Source organism: Pyrus communis, chromosome 3 (assembly GCF_041283825.1).
Source record: "Pyrus communis isolate YQ-2024b chromosome 3, ASM4128382v1, whole genome shotgun sequence".
Classification (NCBI taxonomy): domain Eukaryota; kingdom Viridiplantae; phylum Streptophyta; class Magnoliopsida; order Rosales; family Rosaceae; genus Pyrus; species Pyrus communis.
In genome coordinates, this window is record NC_142567.1 from 2979596 (window position 1) to 3000620 (window position 21025).

The 21025-nt window shown below is 36.1% G+C and overlaps 2 protein-coding genes and 1 long non-coding RNA gene across 5 annotated transcripts; all 3 read left to right on the forward strand.

Annotated features, from left to right (window-relative positions):
• Positions 1-377: 377 nt before the first annotated feature.
• LOC137715079 (asparagine--tRNA ligase, cytoplasmic 1) lies at positions 378-5294 on the forward strand. Its single transcript, XM_068454300.2, has 7 exons — positions 378-782; positions 1230-1794; positions 2694-3284; positions 4080-4336; positions 4422-4551; positions 4658-4716; positions 4905-5294. Exons 2-7 carry the CDS (start codon positions 1306-1308, stop codon positions 5086-5088), a joined length of 1710 nt encoding a protein of 569 aa, XP_068310401.2. The 5' UTR covers positions 378-782; positions 1230-1305; the 3' UTR covers positions 5089-5294.
• A 1610-nt stretch (positions 5295-6904) lies between these two features.
• LOC137714999 (uncharacterized) lies at positions 6905-7940 on the forward strand. 2 transcript variants are annotated; one of them, XR_011065497.2, is made up of 3 exons: positions 6905-7243; positions 7332-7387; positions 7480-7940. It is a non-coding gene; the product is annotated as an uncharacterized LOC137714999 (long non-coding RNA). The 2 variants fall into 2 exon arrangements; XR_015960292.1 differs by having other exon boundaries at positions 7483-7940.
• A 4034-nt stretch (positions 7941-11974) lies between these two features.
• LOC137715239 (mitogen-activated protein kinase 19) lies at positions 11975-17122 on the forward strand. 2 transcript variants are annotated; one of them, XM_068454492.2, is made up of 10 exons: positions 11975-12608; positions 13533-13941; positions 14171-14298; positions 14412-14471; positions 14964-15113; positions 15261-15413; positions 15533-15744; positions 15837-15938; positions 16055-16215; positions 16573-17122. In XM_068454492.2, the coding sequence occupies exons 1-10, from the start codon at positions 12582-12584 to the stop codon at positions 16995-16997; spliced, it is 1827 nt and encodes a 608-aa protein (XP_068310593.1). In that variant the 5' UTR covers positions 11975-12581; the 3' UTR covers positions 16998-17122. The 2 variants fall into 2 exon arrangements, with proteins under 2 accessions (XP_068310593.1, XP_088546753.1); XM_088690627.1 differs by having other exon boundaries at positions 12068-12608; positions 14132-14298.
• Positions 17123-21025: the final 3903 nt, after the last annotated feature.

The window sequence follows — 21025 nt, forward strand, 5'->3', positions numbered from 1 at the left end:
ATTCAGATTTTGATAAGCGTCGGATGTAAGCCACGCAATCAGTGGATCTAAATTTTTTTTACCTAGAGAAAATTGAAATACAACTTCTTTTTATTGTATTAATCTATTATATTTTGAATGCATAAAAACAAAAATTTTCACGCCAGTATTATATATATTATTATTAAATTATAAAAAAACTAATGAAAATGATTTGAAAACTTTGAATTTTAACTATAAAGACAAAATAAATGGTAAAATAAATAGTACTAGGATTGACTTTTTAATGTAAAAATGTGGGTTTTCATTAAAATGAATAATACCAGAAACTTTTCGTTAAAGTTTCTAATTTATACGTCCTAGTGTTGCATCATAATGGTACCATGCTTGCATGGGAAGGGAGATTATTTTTCATTAATATATGTTAGAATACATTCGTATTTAAACTATATATTAATAAAACACTTATTATCAACTAAAATTCTATGTGTTTGTTTGGATGTGCTTGGAAAAAAAAAAAAAAAAAAAAAGAACTTGGCATTGTATTTCTGGCCTTTTTTTTGTTGGTCCAAATTCTATTTTCTTGCCTAGCATTACTCTCTTTGGATCCTTGGTCGTTTCATTCGTTTCGCCCTAGAACCCATCCTTCCCTCTCTTTGGCGGCGGCGGCGAGCGAGCGAACCAGCGGCTGCGGCCCCAAGTGTGCACAACTAAGGTTTCAAGAAACCGAGAGGGGAACTCCGAAATCGAAATATCTTGGGGTTTTGCAGTGAAACGAAAAAAACCTTTCATTTCCGTGTTAGGTAACCAAATTTCCTTCTCACAATTCGCTATCAGAAATTTGGAATCTGAAATTTGGATTTACAGTTTTAGCTTAAATGTCATCGCTTACATTGTTTGGTTACTTATAAATTATTGAAATTGGTGTGGAAAAACTGCGATTTAGGGTAATTTCGTAGATGTGTAATTTCATTGATTTTTAGGTTGTGCATAGCATACTAGGTAATTGGTAAAGCTTAGAAATTTTTAATAATTCATTGTTTTAGTTTGGCTGGTTGTGTTTGATGCTGCATCCATGGAGGTTTTGCATGTGTGTGCTATAAATTTCAATGAAGGTTTATATCTATGTTTAGCTTTACTCCTTTTTCTGTTGTTCCCTTCTTGTATTTTCTCGATGCTTCGAAAACACATGCACGTACTTGATTTTGAAGATTGAAATGTAATAATCGGTTGTCCTTGGTCTTTTGCAGACATTTGCTTGGGTAACAATAGCCAGCTGCCATCTCAAGCTATTTCCTTTGGCTTGAGTGTGAATTCCAACTCCTAATGGCTGATGATTCCACGCCTCCAAGTGCCCAGCTTGCTGCAGTAACCTTAAGCGACGATGCCTCCGTTCTAAAGGCGGAGTTTTCTGATAGAGTCCTCATCCGTTCCATTATTTCACGACCTGATGGAGGGTCTGGGTTGGCTGGGCAGAAAATTCGGATTGGTGGGTGGGTGAAGACTGGTCGCAAGGCAGACAAGGATGCATTTGCATTCCTGGAGCTGAATGACGGGTCATGCGCCAGCAACCTTCAGGTGATTGTGAAAGCTGACAAGTATGACCTTGGGCAGCTTGTGCAGACTGGTACTTGCCTGTCTGTGGATGGTGTGCTTAAGCTTCCCCCAGATGGGAAAAAGCAGAAGGTGGAGCTTGATGTTGACAAGGTGATCCATGTGGGTCCGGTTGACCCAGCTAAATACCCATTGCCCAAGACCAGGCTCACCCTCGAGTTTTTGAGGGATTATGTTCATTTGCGTTCCAGAACCAACACTGTAAGTTGTTTGCATCAATATGAAACACGTTTAAACTCATAAACCATACACGCAGGTATACTGTGTGCCTGTAGACGTTTTTAATTTGTACTTGGGCCCTTGGGTATAGTTGATTTGTTTTTTTATTTTTATTTTTAATTGTGTTTATCATTATGATTAATATAACTTTATGCACAATTGTATATGTATTTTAGTTCGTTCTGTTTGATTATAAAATGTACTTGGCGATCAGAGCATTCTGTGGTATTGAAAAGGAAAAGATCCGTAGATAATGGATAATTAGTAGTTACCATCTGGTTTCATTTAAAAAAGGAAGAAAAGTAGTAGTAGTTATTGAAAAGAATGAATGAGATATGGGTAATTCCAGCTCATGGATTTCTTTCTTGTCTTAGAAGTTAGAAGGCATAAGCCTTTGCTGGAAGAAACAAAAAAAATTATGATGTTACTGGCCTTCTGTTTGTGCTTCAATTATTTTCACATTTTAAGACATTACAATTTATTGTTTAGCTGATTGGAAAGCAGCTGTTTTGAGGAGCCTAATTAATGTTGTGGGTTTCAACTTGCGTCAGGAAGTGTATTCTTTACCATTTTAGCTTACTGCTTATTGATGTACTGCTGGTTTTGGATAGCTTGTCGACACTTATTAATTTCATTAATATAACTCTTTCTTATAATTTTTTAATGAAATATGAATTATGTGGAGGCTTTTCTTTTTTTCCCCTTTAAAAAAAAGGTTGATTGAATATGACATTGGTTTTTTATGGAAAGATTTTAAAGGGCAGTTATTGTTGATGATAATGTGTTGCTTCCAAGGCCTTTTCTAGTTTTATCTTGTCTGTAGGACCTCTTATGATTTTGACAATTAGTGTTTGATTTAATTATATAGTATCTCCTTTCAGATCTCTGCAGTCACCCGAATCAGAAATGCATTGGCATTTGCAACCCACTCATTTTTCCATAAGCATGGATTTCTTTATGTGCAAACTCCAATTATCACCACTAGTGACTGTGAGGGTGCTGGTGAGATGTTTCAAGTCACAACCTTGTTTAGTGAAGCTGAAAAGTTGGAAAAGGATCTGATTGAGAACCCTCCTCCATCAGAAGCAGACATAGAAGCTGCCAAGCTTATCATCAAGGAGAGAGGAGATGATGTTGCTCAGCTGAAATCTGCTAAAGCAAGTAAGCAGGAAATTGGTGCTGCTGTGGCTGAGCTTAAAAAGGCAAAGGATAATGTCTTAAAGATGGAGGAGCGATCTAAGCTTAAACCTGGTATCCCTCAAAAGGATGGGAAGGTTGATTATACCCAAGATTTCTTTGCCCGTCAAGCCTTTTTGACTGTTTCTGGCCAATTACAAGTCGAATCTTATGCGTGTGCTCTTAGTAGCGTCTATACATTTGGGCCTACTTTTCGAGCTGAGAACTCCCATACTTCAAGGCATTTGGCAGAGTTCTGGATGGTGGAGCCAGAAATTGCATTTGCAGAACTTGAGGTGTGTGAAGCTTTATTGTGGTCAAAGATGCATTACATACTTTAATGTTAGGTTGTATATATGTCTTCTATGTTATATCCCAGTGTTATGCTTTGGTCACCTACACTTAAGAACATGTTTAATTCAACAATCTAGCTTAAGCTTCTTAACAGCCTTCCTAAACCCTTTTGTTCTGTTTAATTCCTATTTGTTTCTTGTGTCTTCTTTTGAACCTTGAAGTATTGTTAAAACACCCCTCTTACTCACTAGTCACTGTTGCTAGAGATGAATTATCTGCAATATAATGGCAACTTTCATGTCAAAATCTGCAATATAATGGCAACTTTCATGTCAAAATCTGCAATATAATGGCAACTTTCATGTCAAAATGCTATGTAGATGCAATAATGTTAATATCAAAATCCTCAGCATTAGGTTTACTTCGCTACAATATAGATTTTACAGTGGTCCAAGAAAATGACTATTTGGCCTTCTTTTAGGATTTTCTATTAGAATTAATATCTGCTTTCTAGTATCCTTAATTTGAAGTATTGTTAAAGGTCCTTTATTTTCATTGTTTAGTTGGTTGTCGGAATTCAATTCACTCTCTCATTTTTTTGAATGCTTTTTAAGATTTAGAGAATGGTTTGTTTATTGTGGGAACATAGGAGTTGCCTCTTAACTTTCTTTTCATGAATTTTTGTATTTTTGAATCCTATTGCCATGCAGATGTCTTACAGTTTGTGTATTCATGAATTTTTGTATTTTTGAATCCTATTGGCATGCAGATGTCTTACAGTTTGTGTATTCATGTAGGATGATATGAACTGTGCAGAGGCTTACGTGAAATTTCTGTGTCAGTGGTTACTTGACGACTGCAGGGAAGACATGCAATTTATGGCTGACAAAATTGATAAAACTTGCATTGATCGTCTAACAATGGTTGCTAAGACACCCTTTAAACGGATTACCTATACAGAAGCAGTAGATCTGCTAATTGATGCTGTGAAAAAGGGCAAGAAGTTTGAGAACCATGTAGAGTGGGGGATTGATTTGGCATCTGAGCACGAAAGGTAGTCCCTTAGATTAGTCTACTGGTTTGTCTTATTATGGTTACTTATTAAATTGACCTCACTGATTCGTTCTGGTTTTGTGCAGATACCTGACAGAAGTATTATTTCAAAAACCTGTTATCGTTTACAACTATCCTAAAGGGATCAAAGCGTTCTACATGAGGCTCAATGATGATTTAAAAACAGTGGCTGCTATGGATGTTTTGGTACCAAAGGTGGGCATTATACTTTGAACTTTGTATCGTTGAGTTCACTGCTCTGTTGTATACTTTAGCATTGTGTATCTTTTGCTTATCATTTATGTTTTTTTGTATATTTCAGGTGGGAGAGTTGATTGGGGGAAGCCAAAGGGAAGAGCGTTACGATGTTATTATGAGCAGGTATTATTTCATTGGTCTGTTTTAGCGATCTTATCTGCTGTTGTTATTATTGTTATATTATTTAATTTCTTTCCAGTGGAGACGTCCGCATAATCTCTCTCCCCATACTTTGGAGTGCATAGTTTTATTATGTAATGTTAAAATGAACTGACAACTGTATGTACCTTGCGATGAACCTGATATTGCAGGATTGAGGAAATGGGTCTCCCTGCTGAGCCATATGAGTGGTACCTTGACTTGCGGCGTTTTGGGACTGTCAAACATTGTGGTTTTGGGTTAGGATTCGAACGTATGGTTCTCTTTGCTACCGGGATTGACAACATCAGAGATGTTATTCCCTTCCCTAGATATCCAGGAAGAGCAGATCTTTGAATTAGTCTATAGATTGAAAGGGATGCATTCGAATTAGTTGATATAGGTCTTGTCTCCGCTTTGCCTTTATCTACGTTAACTACAGTTTTGGCTTATTATTATTCGGAACAACTTAGAACGAAGAATTGCTGTTGTCAAATTGATGTCTTCTCCGAGAAGCAGATCTTTATTAAAAATGCCGTGTTTTGCCGATTCTTAACTTTAAATTGTGTTTCGTGTGATTTCCGGGCGCTCAATTTTTTTTTTTTTTTTTTATTTCTTGCGTATTGGAAGATTATGGATGCATGATTTGTTGCTGGTCGATGTATTTTCTCCTCCATGGATTGTTTTTTCCTTATGTGAGCATGTGAAAGCGTAACAGCTAGTTCTTGAACGCGAGCCTTTTGATTAGTTATTTATGGCCCGCTTCCTCTGTTGCATTTGTTTTTCAATCCTTTCCTGATACGACACAATCAGCTGAAGACATTTACCAACAAAACCATAAGGTGCTTATGTGCAATTTAGATACCAAGAGCATCTTTGTAGGAGATGTCAAAATCTTAATGGAATGTCACTGTGCATATTTGACATCAAAAGTTTATACAACCGAAGTATTATTTATTGATTAAATTTAAGTGCTTCATGATTAGAAGTTAAATTGGACATTAATGTCAAATTTATTTTTAGTTCATTTTAATGGTGGGTCTTTATTCAACTAACATTCAACCAATAATTTTTTTTTAACGATTACAACCATTTGAAAGTACATTAAAATAAGAAAATAACATTTGACAATTCTGAGAAGTACAAAATTTGACATAAGACATCAGATTACCACATTAACCATCAATTGTAATTTGACTCTTATAATTTGACATTTCCATTGAAAATTGTCTAAGATGGCAGTATTGCAATCTTATCACTCCCCCGTCAAGTTTTAGCTATTTCACGCGATAATTGGTTTGGAACGCTGCTACATGGTTGTCCTAGTTACATACGTAGTTTTACATATGCGTTTCCTCTTTTCGTCTTTACTCACATTCAGGACCAAAGGCCTAAAGAACAAGTCAAACTTGAATAGATAGAAAAACATCCCCAAAGAAGCATGCAATGAGTTAATGACTAATATCACTGTTCTAAAAATCCCCGCCTAGGCGTTAGGCGGCTAACAACCGTCCCGATTAATGCATACGCGTTTGAAAATTAAGAAAGGGCGCCTAGATCGCCTAGGCACCTGTCTAACCCACCCAGACCCGCCTAGGTTGTAACTCACTTAGATAGAAAATAGATAACTTTCATTTTGCTTTTTAATTTTTTTTTTTAATAAATTGTAAAAGACTTGTTGAATACTTAAATGAGCACACATTATATGTTTGTTCCCCATGTTTTCATTATGTTCCAATACTTCATAATATATGTGTCATTCTATTTTGTAGTTTATGATGAAATTATATATATTTTAAGTATAAACATATACTTATTTACATGAAATATAATTGATTTAGTTAAATCCGCCTAGACCTCGTCTAGCTGCCTAGGTGCTAGGCCCCAGCGGCGTCGCCCGACTAGCGCCTAGCGTTTTTTAGAACCTTGACTAATATGACATGGGCATACTGCTACAATGACATCCTAGTGCCAATGAAATAGGCCCCAGCGGAGCCGCCCGACTAGCGCCTAGCGTTTTTTAGAACCTTGTCTAATATGACATGGGCATACTGGTACAATGACATCCTGGTGCCAATGAAATAAAAAAAATTTAGTCCATATATTCTCGTTGTATTGGCACGAGAGATCACGTGATAGTGTATAATTTCTATGTAAGTTGTTCTCCTACGATAAAGGGTTCGCTTATATATGCACACATGCGTGTGAATGCACTTCTCCATGTGCATCCCCAGCCACAATAGACAAACGTACTACTATCTTTTGTTGTCTATCTCAAACTGTCTGAACTGATCATCATCTCCCTATGCATTGCATTGGAGCCTCTCTCTCTCTCTCTCTCTCTCTCTCTCCCTCCTGACCAAACTTCTTATCGTTGATCACCAATATTCTATCATGATCCCCTACTAATGAAACACTATGAACTTCTACTTGATTTTTCTCCTAATCCTTCTAGTCTCCCTCTCCCATGATCTCTTTGCTCACTCAAGTTTGGCCACAAGAAAAGTACAAGGTCTCTCTCTCTCTCTGTCTCTCTCTCTGTCTCTCTCTGTCGCGTACATATATTCTGATGAGTTAACATGAACCTGTGTTTGTTTCAGATGAGGATACCAATACTAAGGTAGTAAGAGAATCATCAAATGATTTCCGGGTCAAGGTAACTACACAGAATACAAACTTGAGGACTACAATGTTTTTCTTCTGTCTTTCACACAGGCACTTCCTGATCTATTTCATGTCAATCATCAGCAGCTCTACTATTCATCATCTGTTGAAGGAAATCATCATCATGTCAAAAGGAAAGCGTTGCACGAAGTACATTCAGGAGCAAATCCTGTCAGTAATTCTATAAATTCCTCAGCGATCGAAGAAGTACCTAGTAATCGTATGACTCTTATTTTCTTTATCATATATGTTTCTTTCTTTGCATATTAGCTAGCTAGCTGGTCCAAATTGCATAAAGATTAATTTATCTTTCTTCTTTTTTTTAAAGATACACTCTTCATTTCCTTCAAAACTCAAGTAATACTGTACTGCTTTCAACCCAACTTGAAGATGTCGATTCACGCACTGTAAAGTTTTCTAATGTAATGTGAAAAAATTGACAAATTAAAGCATAAAAAAATTACTTCAAGCACCTATTACTGTGATTCAAATTCTGTTTGTACTATCATGTAACTTTCTAAGAATGTAAAGACAAGAAACCTCAATATCATTTCGTAGTTAGTATACTAGTTTCTTGTCTCGAAATTGTAGGCATATATATATATATATATATATAGCAAGTTTAGCTAGCATGCCACTTGCTCAGAAATCTACCTTAATAATTAGGTTTAAATCTTAACGTGGTACGTATACCAATTATGTAAAACATTATAAGATTGAACTATACGGAGCCACAATTTCACCTGCCTTATCACTCTACTAGATCAAGAGTTGAGTGAGATACTCACATGAGAATATTCTTGTGATTGAACTAGAGGGGTAGTGGCTGAGCCAAATTTTATCTGCTCTATCACGCTACTAGATCGAGAGTTCAGTGAGATACTCACATGATAATATCCTGACGGCACCAAAGCTTTCCCCCTCTGTACATGCTACTGATGCACGATGTTTTGCATTGTGTAGATCAATAGCTGTAGTAGCAATACTTTTGAAGAGATGATGGGGGTAATGGAGTAGTGACTAGATGGCATAAGCGCCTGCTGATTGTGATTGATTTGCTTTAAGACAGTGCAGGGTCAAAAGGCTAAGTTTTTAGTTGACCAATAATAATTCATGAACCGTAAATAGTTATGTGAATTTGTTGTATAGTTTCTGCTAAAAGTTGCTATTTGTTGGTTGAGAGGATCTCGAAAATGTTGTTGAATTAATTGGTAAATATTTTGTTGGTCTAAAAGCAGAAAAAAGATGAAAGGACATTATGAAAAGTATGATTGTACAATTATGAAAAAGCAAATTATTCTTTTCGTTGCTGTTTGCTTTGGGAAAAAGTTTGTGGGTGTGATTTGATAAAGAGAGCCGAATGAGAATGACCATATATAGGGAAAAAAATTATTTTGCTCGGAACACATGTAATATATTACGTGTTATTATATAAAAAGAGAAAAATTTTATTTTTATATTATTATTTTTTAACATAAATATTTCATCACTTGTATGATGACCCGTAATGTACCGATCTTCTATTCCGGACACATTAAAAGAAATCTTCCTGTACATAGAGCATTTTCCTCTCACTATTTTTCAATTTTTTATTTTGGTAATTTCAAATCGTTCGAGTCTCAACTTTTCTTTTCTTGATCATTCAAGTCTCATCCATTGAGGTACAAAAACAACTATTTATAATTACTTTTCTGCAGTAAAAAAAAAATCATAAATGTAAAGAATATATAGGAAAGTAATCTTAACTCTATTACAAATGGGAGACTAAATTAATAAAAGAGTAATGTTAGGAAAACTAAATTTGTAGATTAAATTTTATAAACTAAATGATATAGAAGTTGGTAATTGGATTATTACTTAATTGTTGATAAATGTGCTCATTTTCTATTGGTAACACCTCATTTGATTTGCTAATTTAGTTTACAAATTTAATCTCTCTAGCATTACTCTTAATGAATATATTCCTAAGATATAATTCTGCATCAGAAGTGTCCTAACCCTTTGATTTTGAGTCGACGGGATGTCATTGCGGCTATACTTGTTCTCGTTGCGAGGTTTCAGTTCCCTCTCGACTGTTGAGAGCATGAATTTTCAAGAAGATCCTAGTATGGACACAAATGTTTTAAAAGTCTTACATGATTTGGTAGAATAGTTGTTGGCTTCTGGTGTGTGAGTTGATATGAGTCATCTTTGTCATTGTTCATTGTTGGTGTCATATGAGCTTCAAATTGTAGTAGTAGTGTGTTGGCATAACCGTCGATCAGTTGACGGTTGTAACCAATGCTTGTATTTCACGTTTTATTTGATGGGCGCATACATCTATAATTTGGCTTCCATCGGCAGCAAACATTCCCATTGAATGCACGTATAGTTTTCTTTCGTCAGCTCTAGCGTAAGCATATAATATGTCCACGTTGAATGTGTACGTATGTCTGTATATACGGATTGAAATTCACTTCGGATCTCTATGTCTGTAGTCTACGGACTGAGAGATCCAGACCACTCAATTTCAATACAGCCTCCATTCGCCTATCTCGCTGTCACTGACTCAATTCACAAAACCTCAAAAACTTGAACGGCTTCGATCTCTACCTCTCTTTAACAATTGATCCTAATATCTCATTCTGTAGCCTTCACACATAGAGATCCGGAGTGTAACTCATTCCCTATGTATGACCATGGGATCATCACTACACCAACGTGTTTCTTAAGAGAGAGAGAGAGAGGCACTATTGGTTGCGTAGAGGAGATGGAACAGTAGTTGTACTTGTAGGAACGACGACGTAATCTGCATGGTCGGAATTGTGGCTACGTACTATGACTTTGGCGGCCAAATTGATGACGAAGAAGAAGATCAAGATATTTTGAGTTGGTGACCTTAATCTTCAGGCAAGTTGATTAGTTCTCATAAATATTATAAGTCAACAATATTGTTTGTGTTCAACTAGTTTTTCGTACATATTTAATTTCTCATATAGAACCAACACAATAGCGTTGGTAAAATAACTCTATATATAGAGTATTAATGGCATCCTCATAATGTATATAATGATTGGAGTTTTATTCTCTTGGTCACTTGGTGAACATAGCGATGCGATATTTAAGGGAGGATTCAAAAAGGGGTGTGCTATCCACACATCTCATTTTACTTTTTACACACTCCTTATTAATTTCTATCCGTTGATTTTCTTTAATTCATTCGATCCGAGGCCGAAAATTAGAAGGATGTGTGAAAAGTAAAATGGGGTGTGTGAATATCACATCCCTTCAAAAATAGTCTTGGGTGGACAAAATATGACTGCTTATGAGTAGTTGTGGAAAAACAATTTAAAATTAAACGACAATATTGTCAATCATAAGGGAAACAACATTACAACTTTCAAAAGTGAAAGCTTATATGCTTTTCCAATTTCGTCTCGAGAATTAGGATCATACTCTGACATTGGAGGCCGAAGTCTCGGGTATGCAGAAAGATTAACTAAGATTTCATCCAATTTCATTCTCTTGGAAGATTCACTACTTGGATTAGTTTGGTGGTGGTGGTGGTGGTGGTGGTGGTGGTGGTTTCTTACCCTTAGTTATATTCAAATGCCTCTCCACGCCAATTAACCAATCACAATTCAAATTCTCTGATTAACTAATCAACAAATTTAAATTAATAATCAAGGTTAAACATCACAAAATCACAATTAATATAAACCAAAGTCATAATAATCACCAACTCGCCATCCTAAACTTAAGCAACAATGGGAATTAAAACAAAAATGGAAATACATATTGGAACTAAGAAATTGAAAATTTAGGTTAAAAATACATGCTTGTTCTTCTCTATGTTTTCTTGTTGGTGGACCGATCTTAGCAATGGTGGCGCCGGAGAGATTAAAAAAAGGAAGTGGAGGTGAATAATTTTGAGTTTTGAAGAGTGAATGAGGTGAAATAGGGTGTGGATGGAGGAAATATGAGAAAAATGGCTGCTGCCATCACGAAGAGATCTCTCAAATCCCTGAAAAAACGACATGTAGTTTTTTCTTTCTTTGAGCTACATATTGTTTTCCTTTAACTTAAATTATGGACTAAAATGCCGTCATTTTGAAGGGTATATATGCTGATTTAATTTGATGTTGAACTTTTTCCTTTTGAAATCAATATTGTCAATTTTGATTTTCTATTTCGTTTCAACCTTTGATGATGACAAAAAAAAAGGAGAGGTTTAGATCACAAGATGACTTGTGGAATGACCAAAGCGAATATTTAGGGCAAATAGCAAGTGATATTTTAAAAAAAATTGAGTCTTCACATAATTACGTGAGTCTGAATTTTACCAATAACTTTTAGCATATAATATAACAAAATTTATAATTAGACGAAAAAATAGAATATTTAGGACAAATATTAACTTCCTCGTAAAAATAAAAAAGCTTGTAAAAAGTCTCAACACGTGTAAATATAGTTTAGTGGTTCAAATAGGATAAGATGGAATTTATTATTCTCTATGTCTAAACATCCAAAGAGGCATGGTATTTGAAAGAATTACCAATACGGCCACTGATGTATACGCCAGCAGTACACCGTACACACTGTGTAAAGAGATTAATTGGACGGAGAAATTTCAAAATATAAAAAAAAGGTCCGTTGTGGTGGATAAAACGAAAAAAAATCAAAATTATCAATTAAATCCCCAAAATTTAAGCAAATAAGATCATCTCTCTTCGCTCCTCTCCTCTGCCTCTCTCCCTTTTCTTTGAATTCCCTTCCACTTCTCGCCGATCCGCCACCGCCACCGCCACCCTGCTGGATCTCTCGTTCCCAAAGAGAGCCTAGGGTTTCCAATTTCAAATTTCGAACAATCCTAGGGGTTTGGAAGTTGGATTTTTCCAAAGTTTCTAGGGTTTCCGTTTCAGTTTGTTATTGAAATTTCTGAATTTGGGGTTGATTTTGGGATTGCTGGATCTTGGGGAAATTGGGGAATTGAGGGGAGGTGTGGATTTGGATGAGAGAGGAGGTTGTTGGTGTATTTGTTTGTGCTAGAAGGGACTTTGGCCTCGTCGTTCGGACTGGTGCAAATGTGGATAGTTTAGTTTTCTTCTGGGTCTTCTTCATACAAAGATTTTGTATCTAGAACTTTATCAGTCGTCGTTTTCCTTCGAGTTCGAATTTTGTTCGATTACTAGAAGAGCAAGACGAAGATGATGCGTCCTGATCACCAAAATAAGGTATCTTTCTCTCTCTCTGGAGTTTTTTGGGGTATTTCAAGACCTGGGTTGGGGTTATCATCTTCCATTTGACTGCTAAGAGAATGTGTTCCGGAATTTGAAAGATATCATTCAAAATTTAATGGATTTATGATTTTCTTTAATATTATTTTATTGGGTTTTGTAAGCCTGAATTTTCACCATATTATCAATGTCTGTAAGGTTAATACTAAGCCCAGTTTGGTTTTTTGGTGGCATTTTTTTCTTTCCAGTTTCCTGTTTCTTGGGTGAACTGTTCAATTGCTATTTCTGTTGTGTTTTCTGTTGGTGTACCGTTCTTGTAGTAATTTTTTGAGGTATTTATCTTGTTTTCGTCACTCTTACACGCAGAATGGTTTAATTAAAGAATGTGCTTTGAATATTCTTTTTATGTGGTTTTGTTTCAGATTGTGTTTTATCTTTTGTTTTCTGTTTCTTTGTTGTGGAATTGCATTTCAAAGCAAGGAATCTATTCTTTTTTTATAACTGTTTGATACTCCACCATAGCATACTGTTTTACTCTGCTCCCTTTTCTTCTGGCACCTGATTCTATTATCTTATTCTATTACTTTGTTGGAGGGCCGTATGAGTTATAGTTATCACAATGTATGTCTTTGGTTCCTGTTTGAACAGAAATGGTGTCTTGGTAACTCTTTAACATAACTCTTCAACTGAGATACGTGAATGAAACCTTGACCTGAGGAAGAAGCATTTGTTATGAAATAATTGGTGCTTTTGTGATCGATCTTAGGCTGTTTTTTTTTCTGTTCATAAAAAAATTTGCTGTCTTATTTTATGACATTGTATTTTGTTGTCCAAAAGGAAGTTACAATTTGTTTGATTTTTGAAATTTATGTGTATATTATATGCACGTGTTTTTCTAAATGTATTCTTTCTATTTTTCAGGAGCTGAAAGAGATGGACTTTTTCACCGAATATGGTGAAGCTAATAGATATAAGATTCTCGAAGTCATAGGGAAGGGAAGTTATGGGGTTGTTTGTGCAGCTATTGACACACATACTGGGGAGAAAGTTGCAATAAAGAAAATACATGATATCTTTGAGCACATCTCTGATGCCTTTAGGATCTTGCGTGAAGTTAAGTTGCTTAGACTTTTAAGACATCCTGATATTGTCGAAATTAAGCGGATCATGTTGCCACCTTCAAAGAAAGAGTTCAAAGATATTTATGTTGTTTTTGAGCTCATGGAGTCAGATCTTCACCAAGTTATCAAGGCTAATGATGACTTGACCCGCGAACACCATCAATTCTTTCTTTACCAGATGTTACGTGCTTTGAAATATATGCATACAGGTGACTTTCCTGTTTTTCTCATTTATGCTCATTGTTCTTTATTGTTTTTTCCCATAAATTGTTAAATTTCATAAATAATGTGTTTAAATATCGATTGTGTCCATAGTTGTATTAATTCTTCAATGGTAGATATATTCTCATTTTAGTTTTTTGTTATTTATGGAAACTCAAGAGTGAATTTCATGATTAGGTCTGCACTATGACCTAAGAATTAGCGTTTTGGTTGCAGCAAATGTGTATCATCGAGATCTTAAGCCAAAAAATATACTGGCAAATGCAAATTGCAAGCTCAAAGTTTGTGATTTTGGACTAGCAAGAGTTGCCTTTAATGATACTCCAACAACAATATTTTGGACAGTGAGTCATTTTCAATCTCCAATTTCCTTTAACAGAATTTTATTACTTGTTAATTGTTTCAAACCTGCGCAATAAATAATGGCATTGATGTTGTTTCTTTGATGCACTTATAGGACTATGTTGCTACAAGATGGTATAGAGCTCCAGAATTATGTGGGTCATTCCTTTCCAAGGTATGCCTTTTCTAACATCAGTGACTTGTATTCAGATTTCAGAGCCAATGCCAATATAAATAGATCATGCTCCATTATTTTTTGGAGGTGTTGTTATGATGCAGTATGGTTTGTTATTGACCTTTCTCGTCAGACAGTCTCTTGTGGCGTTGCCTAAATACATTTATTTTCTACTTGTTTTAAAATGAGTATACTTTTGAAATAAGAAGTTTGATTGGCAATTTATAGCCAAATAAGCATTGGAAATTTACTTGGCTTGACATAGATGAAATCATGCATTTATTTCTGTCTGGAGTGTTTTCTCTTCTGAGTGCTTTATAGTAAGCAGTAATACTAGATTATAATAATTCTTGTTCAGGAGGACTATTGAATTCTCCTGGAAGTTGTATCTGTCAGTCAGGTTATGTCCATTTCTCTGGAGTGGTCTAAGTGCTTCATGAGCTTTCTAATTCTGGTTCGATGATCTGATTTTTGCTTGCTTCTTGTTTGCAGTACACACCTGCAATTGATATATGGAGTATTGGCTGCATCTTTGCCGAGGTATTGACAGGGAAGCCATTGTTTCCGGGTAAAAGCGTTATTCATCAATTAGATTTGATCACTGATCTCCTCGGAACACCTCCACTCGAGACCATCTCTGGAGTATGTGCCATTTATTCCTCTCTCTCTCTCTCTCTCTCTCTCTCTCACACTCAGTCTCTCACTCACTCAAAAACACACATGCATATTGGTGAGTATTGCTGTTTTTTTCTCTAGTTACTAATGCTATGGCTATTTCTTTACATTCAGGTTAGAAATGAGAAGGCAAGGAAATACTTGGAAATGCAGAGAAAACCTCCTGTGCCGTTTACACAAAAATTTCCTAAAGCAGATCCTCTAGCGCTGCGCCTATTACAAAGGCTATTGGCTTTTGACCCAAAGGATAGACCAACTGCTGAGCAGGTTTGTGCCAGATAAATATTTACTAAAAATGCATCTAGCAAGTAGATTTGGGGAGCTTGTTCTTCTCTTTGTTTAACAGAGGTGGACTAAAACTTTTTCTCTTTGTTTGTTTTACACAGGCACTAGCTGATCCTTACTTCAAGGGTCTAGCCAAAGTTGAGAGAGAACCTTCTTGCCAGCCTATTTCGAAGATGGAATTTGAATTTGAAAGGCGAAGAGTCACAAAGGAGGACATTAGGGAACTAATTTACCGGGAAATACTAGAATACCATCCTCAGCTACTTAAGGACTACATGAATGGAACTGAAGGCACAAGTTTTACGTATCCGAGGTTGAAATTTTATTTCTTAACAATCCTATCACAGTTTTTCGTCATATAGAGTTTGCTGTTTCCATAATATTTATAATATTTCTTCAATGCAGTGCAATAGGCCAATTCAGAAAGCAATTTGCTTATCTCGAGGAAAATGGTGGGAAAAGTGGACCGGTAATTCCTCCAGAGAGGAAGCATGTCTCCCTTCCACGGTACGTTATTTTCAAGCTCCTTTTGTGTTGGTCAATGTTAGTCTTGTGCTATCATCAGGCAAAAATGTTGATTTTGGGATTTTTTTTCTTGGATTATCGATGTCCCTTGTTTTCAGATCCACCGTTCACTCAAGTACAGTCCCCCCTAATGCACAGTCAAATTTGGTCTCGTATGAGAACCGACAGACAGAAGAGGCTTCTAGCAGTTTTAGAGTAACGGACACAATTTCTGGAAATGCACCAAAAGTTTCAAGGCCACCACCGAGGGTGCCAACAGGTAATCCACTGCCTTGTAATAATACCTAGCTAATCTTATTTTAAGGTATGCAATTTCAAATTAGAATTGGCAGAATTTATCATGATGTAGTGATGATTTATCGATAACCCAATTTATGCTCTTTTCTTTTTCTGCAACACCACTTCTGACACTATGCCTAACAAGTAGCATGTTCTGGCCCTTCGGAATATGAGTTTCAGAAGCACAAATGACTTTATTTTTGTCATTCGTATGATTTACTAGCCATGCCACACCCGGGTTCAAATAAAACCCCCGCATGGCATGGCGTATAGCGTTGGCGCATCTGTTTGTTTTGTTTATGCTCCAGTAGTGTTAATAATTTTCCTTACCCTACAGCAAAACCTGGGCGAGTTGTTGGACCAATTCTTCCATACGAGAATGGCAGAAATGTGAAGGAAATGTATGATCCGAGGACTTTATGCAGAAACGCAGTTCCTCCTCAGTCTGTCTCTCCACACTGCTTCTTCAGAATTCATACTGCCAACCAAGACAAGGCCGGAGTGGAGGTGCAGAGGTATGAATCACATGCTAAACTGCAACCCCAACCCGAACAGTGCAACTTAGCAGCAAAGCCTTCTCCGGGCATGGCCATTGAAGTCAATACAAACCCGTACTACCCACCACCTGCCAAAGTAGATCAATTAAGCTCGATAGATTCAAAATTACTGCACGCGCAATCTCAGTTTGGTCCTGTAGGTGCCGCTGCTGTAGCTGTAGCTGCTCACCGGAACACTGGAGCTGTTCGGTATGGATTGTCTTGAGTGGGTTCAATGGAGGAGGGTGGAGTGATTGTATAAAATCCATTTTTTTCCCTTTCCAATTGTGCCTTGAGTAATTATGTGTATGCACTATTGGGTATTAATAATGATAGAGTGCTATTTTCTAATCTTGGATGAACTTTGACTAATGGAAGTTTGAGGGCAGAATCTTGAGTGTAACAGGATATGTCCCGGAAACTTGGTCATGTGACGAGTGCTATAGAGTGACGGGTGGAGTAGACTAATGATTAAGAAACCACTAGTAAGCCACTAGGGTTAGCCTAGTGCCTAGTGGCGAGGGTGAGTGTGGATTCATCGATTGGAGTAGACCAAGTTCAGGATATGAAACCTTCCAATGTTAAATAAGTTAAATAAGTAAATAAACTCAACATTTTTCCACCTCACGTATATACTTTTTATAATAAGTGAAATTACTACCCTAAACTATACTAAATGGAGGGAGACGGTTTAAATATGGGACACAACGGCCTTGAAAAGGAAGGCCCTACCTTTCTATATGCAAATTATTATTATATATAGATGATAAGTTATTACAACTTAGGTACTTATTCAAGCACGTAGAGTTATACAACATACACCTTTTTCTTGTCATCAGAAAATCGCATGTAGTTGAGTGGTTCTCCACTGCTCACTATCATGCTTTATGGTTATGGTTAAATGAAATATGAGTCGATGTCATATAGTTTGTAGAAACTTTATAAACATCAAGCAATATTTTTACTAACCGTAAAACTCTGAACATAATATCAACGATCCAAAACGTTCATTTTCATGCATCCTCTAATAGATCATGTTTTCAAAAAAGAAAATCCGAAAAAAAACAAAATTTGATGAGAAAAATGAAGCGTAAATGTAAACAACAATCAACGGTTAAATTTTGATCTATGATTTATATGATTATAATGGTAAATTTCAAAGTAAAGGTCTTCACGAAAGTTGTAAAGCTTGTCATTACGAGCGTTTATATATTTTTTCTATATTTTTTACACTTCTACATTAATTAAAAAATATTAGATTTTGGGCAAACAAAGTGGCAATTATCATTGGCATACCATACCAACCAAACTATTTGGTATACCGAAAGTTTGGTACGGTAATGGTAATAGATTTTACCGTACCAAATATTTGGTATGGTAATTGGTACAGAAGTTTTGGTACGGTAATGTACCAAAACAACCCCTAGATATATACATTATACATGTTCATACTTCTTATTTTTTTCCAACCTAAAGGTGGGAAACATGCGTTAATCATGAAGTCAACCTATCCCTTCTAATTTTTGTATAATATAAGTGTTCTTTAGATATAGATCCTTGCAATCCTTATTTTCTAGATAAAAACCCACCTAGTTATAAATATCCAAATAAAACCTAAATTTAAAAATGACTGCCAAGTATAGAAGTAATTGACCTATAATTACAAAATATTTACAATTTGTACCACAATATTCAAAATAAAAATCAATAAATGTTATTACTCACCTTAATTACAATGAAAATATAATTATTGCACATATTATTACCCCAAACACACACATATATATGTTCAAATGTATATATTACTACCATAAGCTCAATATATATATAGGTACACATATATAGTTGACCTATATGAATGTATAGTAGTTGTCACGCCCCGATCCTGACATACATCCAGTATCGACACGTGACATCTCCAAATACCCGTATATCTAACATACCCCGCCTCCTGAATATATACAAAGTAACATTCAAGATCCAAATGCATAATAATTTTTCGTATACTTTATGGTTGCATCTAACCTCTTCGTTAGACTGCCTACGTACCCTCATTAGGGATCAAGCCATTCGTAGTTCAACTTATCTATAACTCGACATATAACACGATTCGTACAAGCCAAAAAGGCATAACATTCCTCAATCAAACATTTGGACTTGACAAGCATGAATTATTCAATTCAAGCTACATAATAACCCACATGATAATCAAGGTTTCTATTTCCTCCATCATAAACATCATTATGTTTCAACATAATCGTGCAGGCGATGATCACCCAACGCGGATATACCAGACAGACCATCCATGTACCTTTGCTACATGGTGCAATAACTTCAACACACAACTTAACCACATCTCAACCTCTATGAGTTTCAACGTAGTCATCTACACCATCAACTTCTCAAGGCCATCACTAATATGTCACATAAGCATATAGGTGCTACAACACGCTTCAAATAGGATTCTAGGATAACCTTATCATAAAAAAATAATCATTCACATCAATCACAGTACTAAAGGATAATTAAACTCAAATATATCCCAACCATCATCAGTACACAAGTCAATTCATGTTTAACAACATAGTCTATGGCTAATATATAAAATCACATTTCAATACAAGTCCCATTTATAAGACCAAGACATATTCACATACGATATTAATAAAAGAAAAAAAGTTAATATCCATATCTCATACTCAAGTCACTCTCTAACCAATGTAAGCCCACTAGACTCCAATTAGTCCCCCGTAGTATTAATTTTAGTATTTAGAACGTTTCGAGACATGTTGACCAAAAGTCAATTCTCGATCAACAGTAGGATCCACAACGCTACAAAATTTGATCCAGAAGATCCGCACATCATAATCTAGATCCGTAACTTCCTAAGATCCACATTATTCCCAAAGAACAACATACTAAAATCTCATCATAATCCGACAGTCGGATCTCCGCCAATTACTAAAGTTAAATGGCGATCAACAATTTCTTTTACAAACTTATAAATCCAATTCGGGAAGATCCGTACGTCGTATTTCTGATCCGTAAGTTCCTAACATCCTTAAATATTACTTATTATAATGTCTTAAAGTTTGGTGATGATCCAACGGTCGGATCATCAGTTTATATTTTGACCTGTTCACGTATCGAAAAAAAGCTAAGTCAAGACAATCAATTTACGTTGTATGGATATCAAACATGAACTCATGGCATCTAAAAGTGCTTTAAAAGACATCATCGGCCCACAAGCCACGCGCCGCCGCAAGCGTTGCCGCGGGTGGCGGTTGGCCGTCCCGACTCGTCGGAAAAAATCCAACTATTTCCAAAAATTACCAAAATTTATAGGAATGAATATCTCAATGAGTAAAGTAAAATTTATACCTGCGGCCAAGGCCAATTTGGCCGGAAAACACCCCAAACTGGCCACGAACCGCCGAAACCCTAAGGTGCGTGTGCTTCGAATTCGGCTTCCAATCGAACTCCGACGCCTCCAACACCACTTGGGCTTTGTTCCTGGGGTTGAGGGGAGTCTTTTGGTGGTGTTCATGGACAGTGAAACTTGCCGGAGCTACCGGAAAAAGGGATAAAGCCGCCGGAACACCCGTGGGTTTGTGGCTTCGAACAGGAAAAATGGGAAACAAATTAGGAAATCTAACAAAATAAGGATGTAGGGCTCATCAAGAGCTTTCCATGGACACCAAGATCACTCAAAACGGAGTTCGGATGAAGGAGATATAAGCAGGTCAAGTTTGTGGGTTAATGGGTCCAATTCAACCCAAAAACGGGTTAGCAGCAGCCCTTTTTTTTTTTTTTTTTTTTACTTGGTTCCTTTCTCCTCTCCTTAACCGGTTCTCTTAACCCAAATATATATTTGGGCCTTTTACCCTCTAGTGGAAATTAAATAATTTTCACAACTTAAAGTTTCACAACTTCAAATGTCCGTAACTATACCGGTATAACCCGAACTCGCAAACGATTTTCGCCTATGCGCTCGTGGCTTCGAGACCTATTCGAAAATGTTACTAGTGACCTCAAAAGGTTAACGAGCAGATAATAATTTTCCAAACTTCACCCTTTGTACCTAGTTTTGATTGAAATCTAATTTCAAATAAATTAATATAATTTCTCAAAAATAATATAAAATCTCAATAATACAAATACGTAGATTATAATAGTGAAATTCGGAAACGGGATTTCACAGTAGTACTAACACACCCCAACCCGAAATGTCCACTAGGACCCCGAATCGAGCCG

Coding starts and splice junctions, on each gene's coding strand:
- LOC137715239 (XM_088690627.1), top strand. CDS start 12,582: ATGATGCGTCCTGATCACCAAAATAAG. Junction 14,472..14,963: donor GTGGGTCATTCCTTTCCAAG/GTATGCCTTTTC, acceptor TCTTGTTTGCAG/TACACACCTGCAATTGATAT. Junction 15,114..15,260: donor CACTCGAGACCATCTCTGGA/GTATGTGCCATT, acceptor CTTTACATTCAG/GTTAGAAATGAGAAGGCAAG.
- LOC137715079 (XM_068454300.2), top strand. CDS start 1,306: ATGGCTGATGATTCCACGCCTCCAAGTGCCCAGCTTGCTGCAGTAACC. Junction 3,285..4,079: donor TTGCATTTGCAGAACTTGAG/GTGTGTGAAGCT, acceptor GTATTCATGTAG/GATGATATGAACTGTGCAGA. Junction 4,552..4,657: donor TGGATGTTTTGGTACCAAAG/GTGGGCATTATA, acceptor TGTATATTTCAG/GTGGGAGAGTTGATTGGGGG.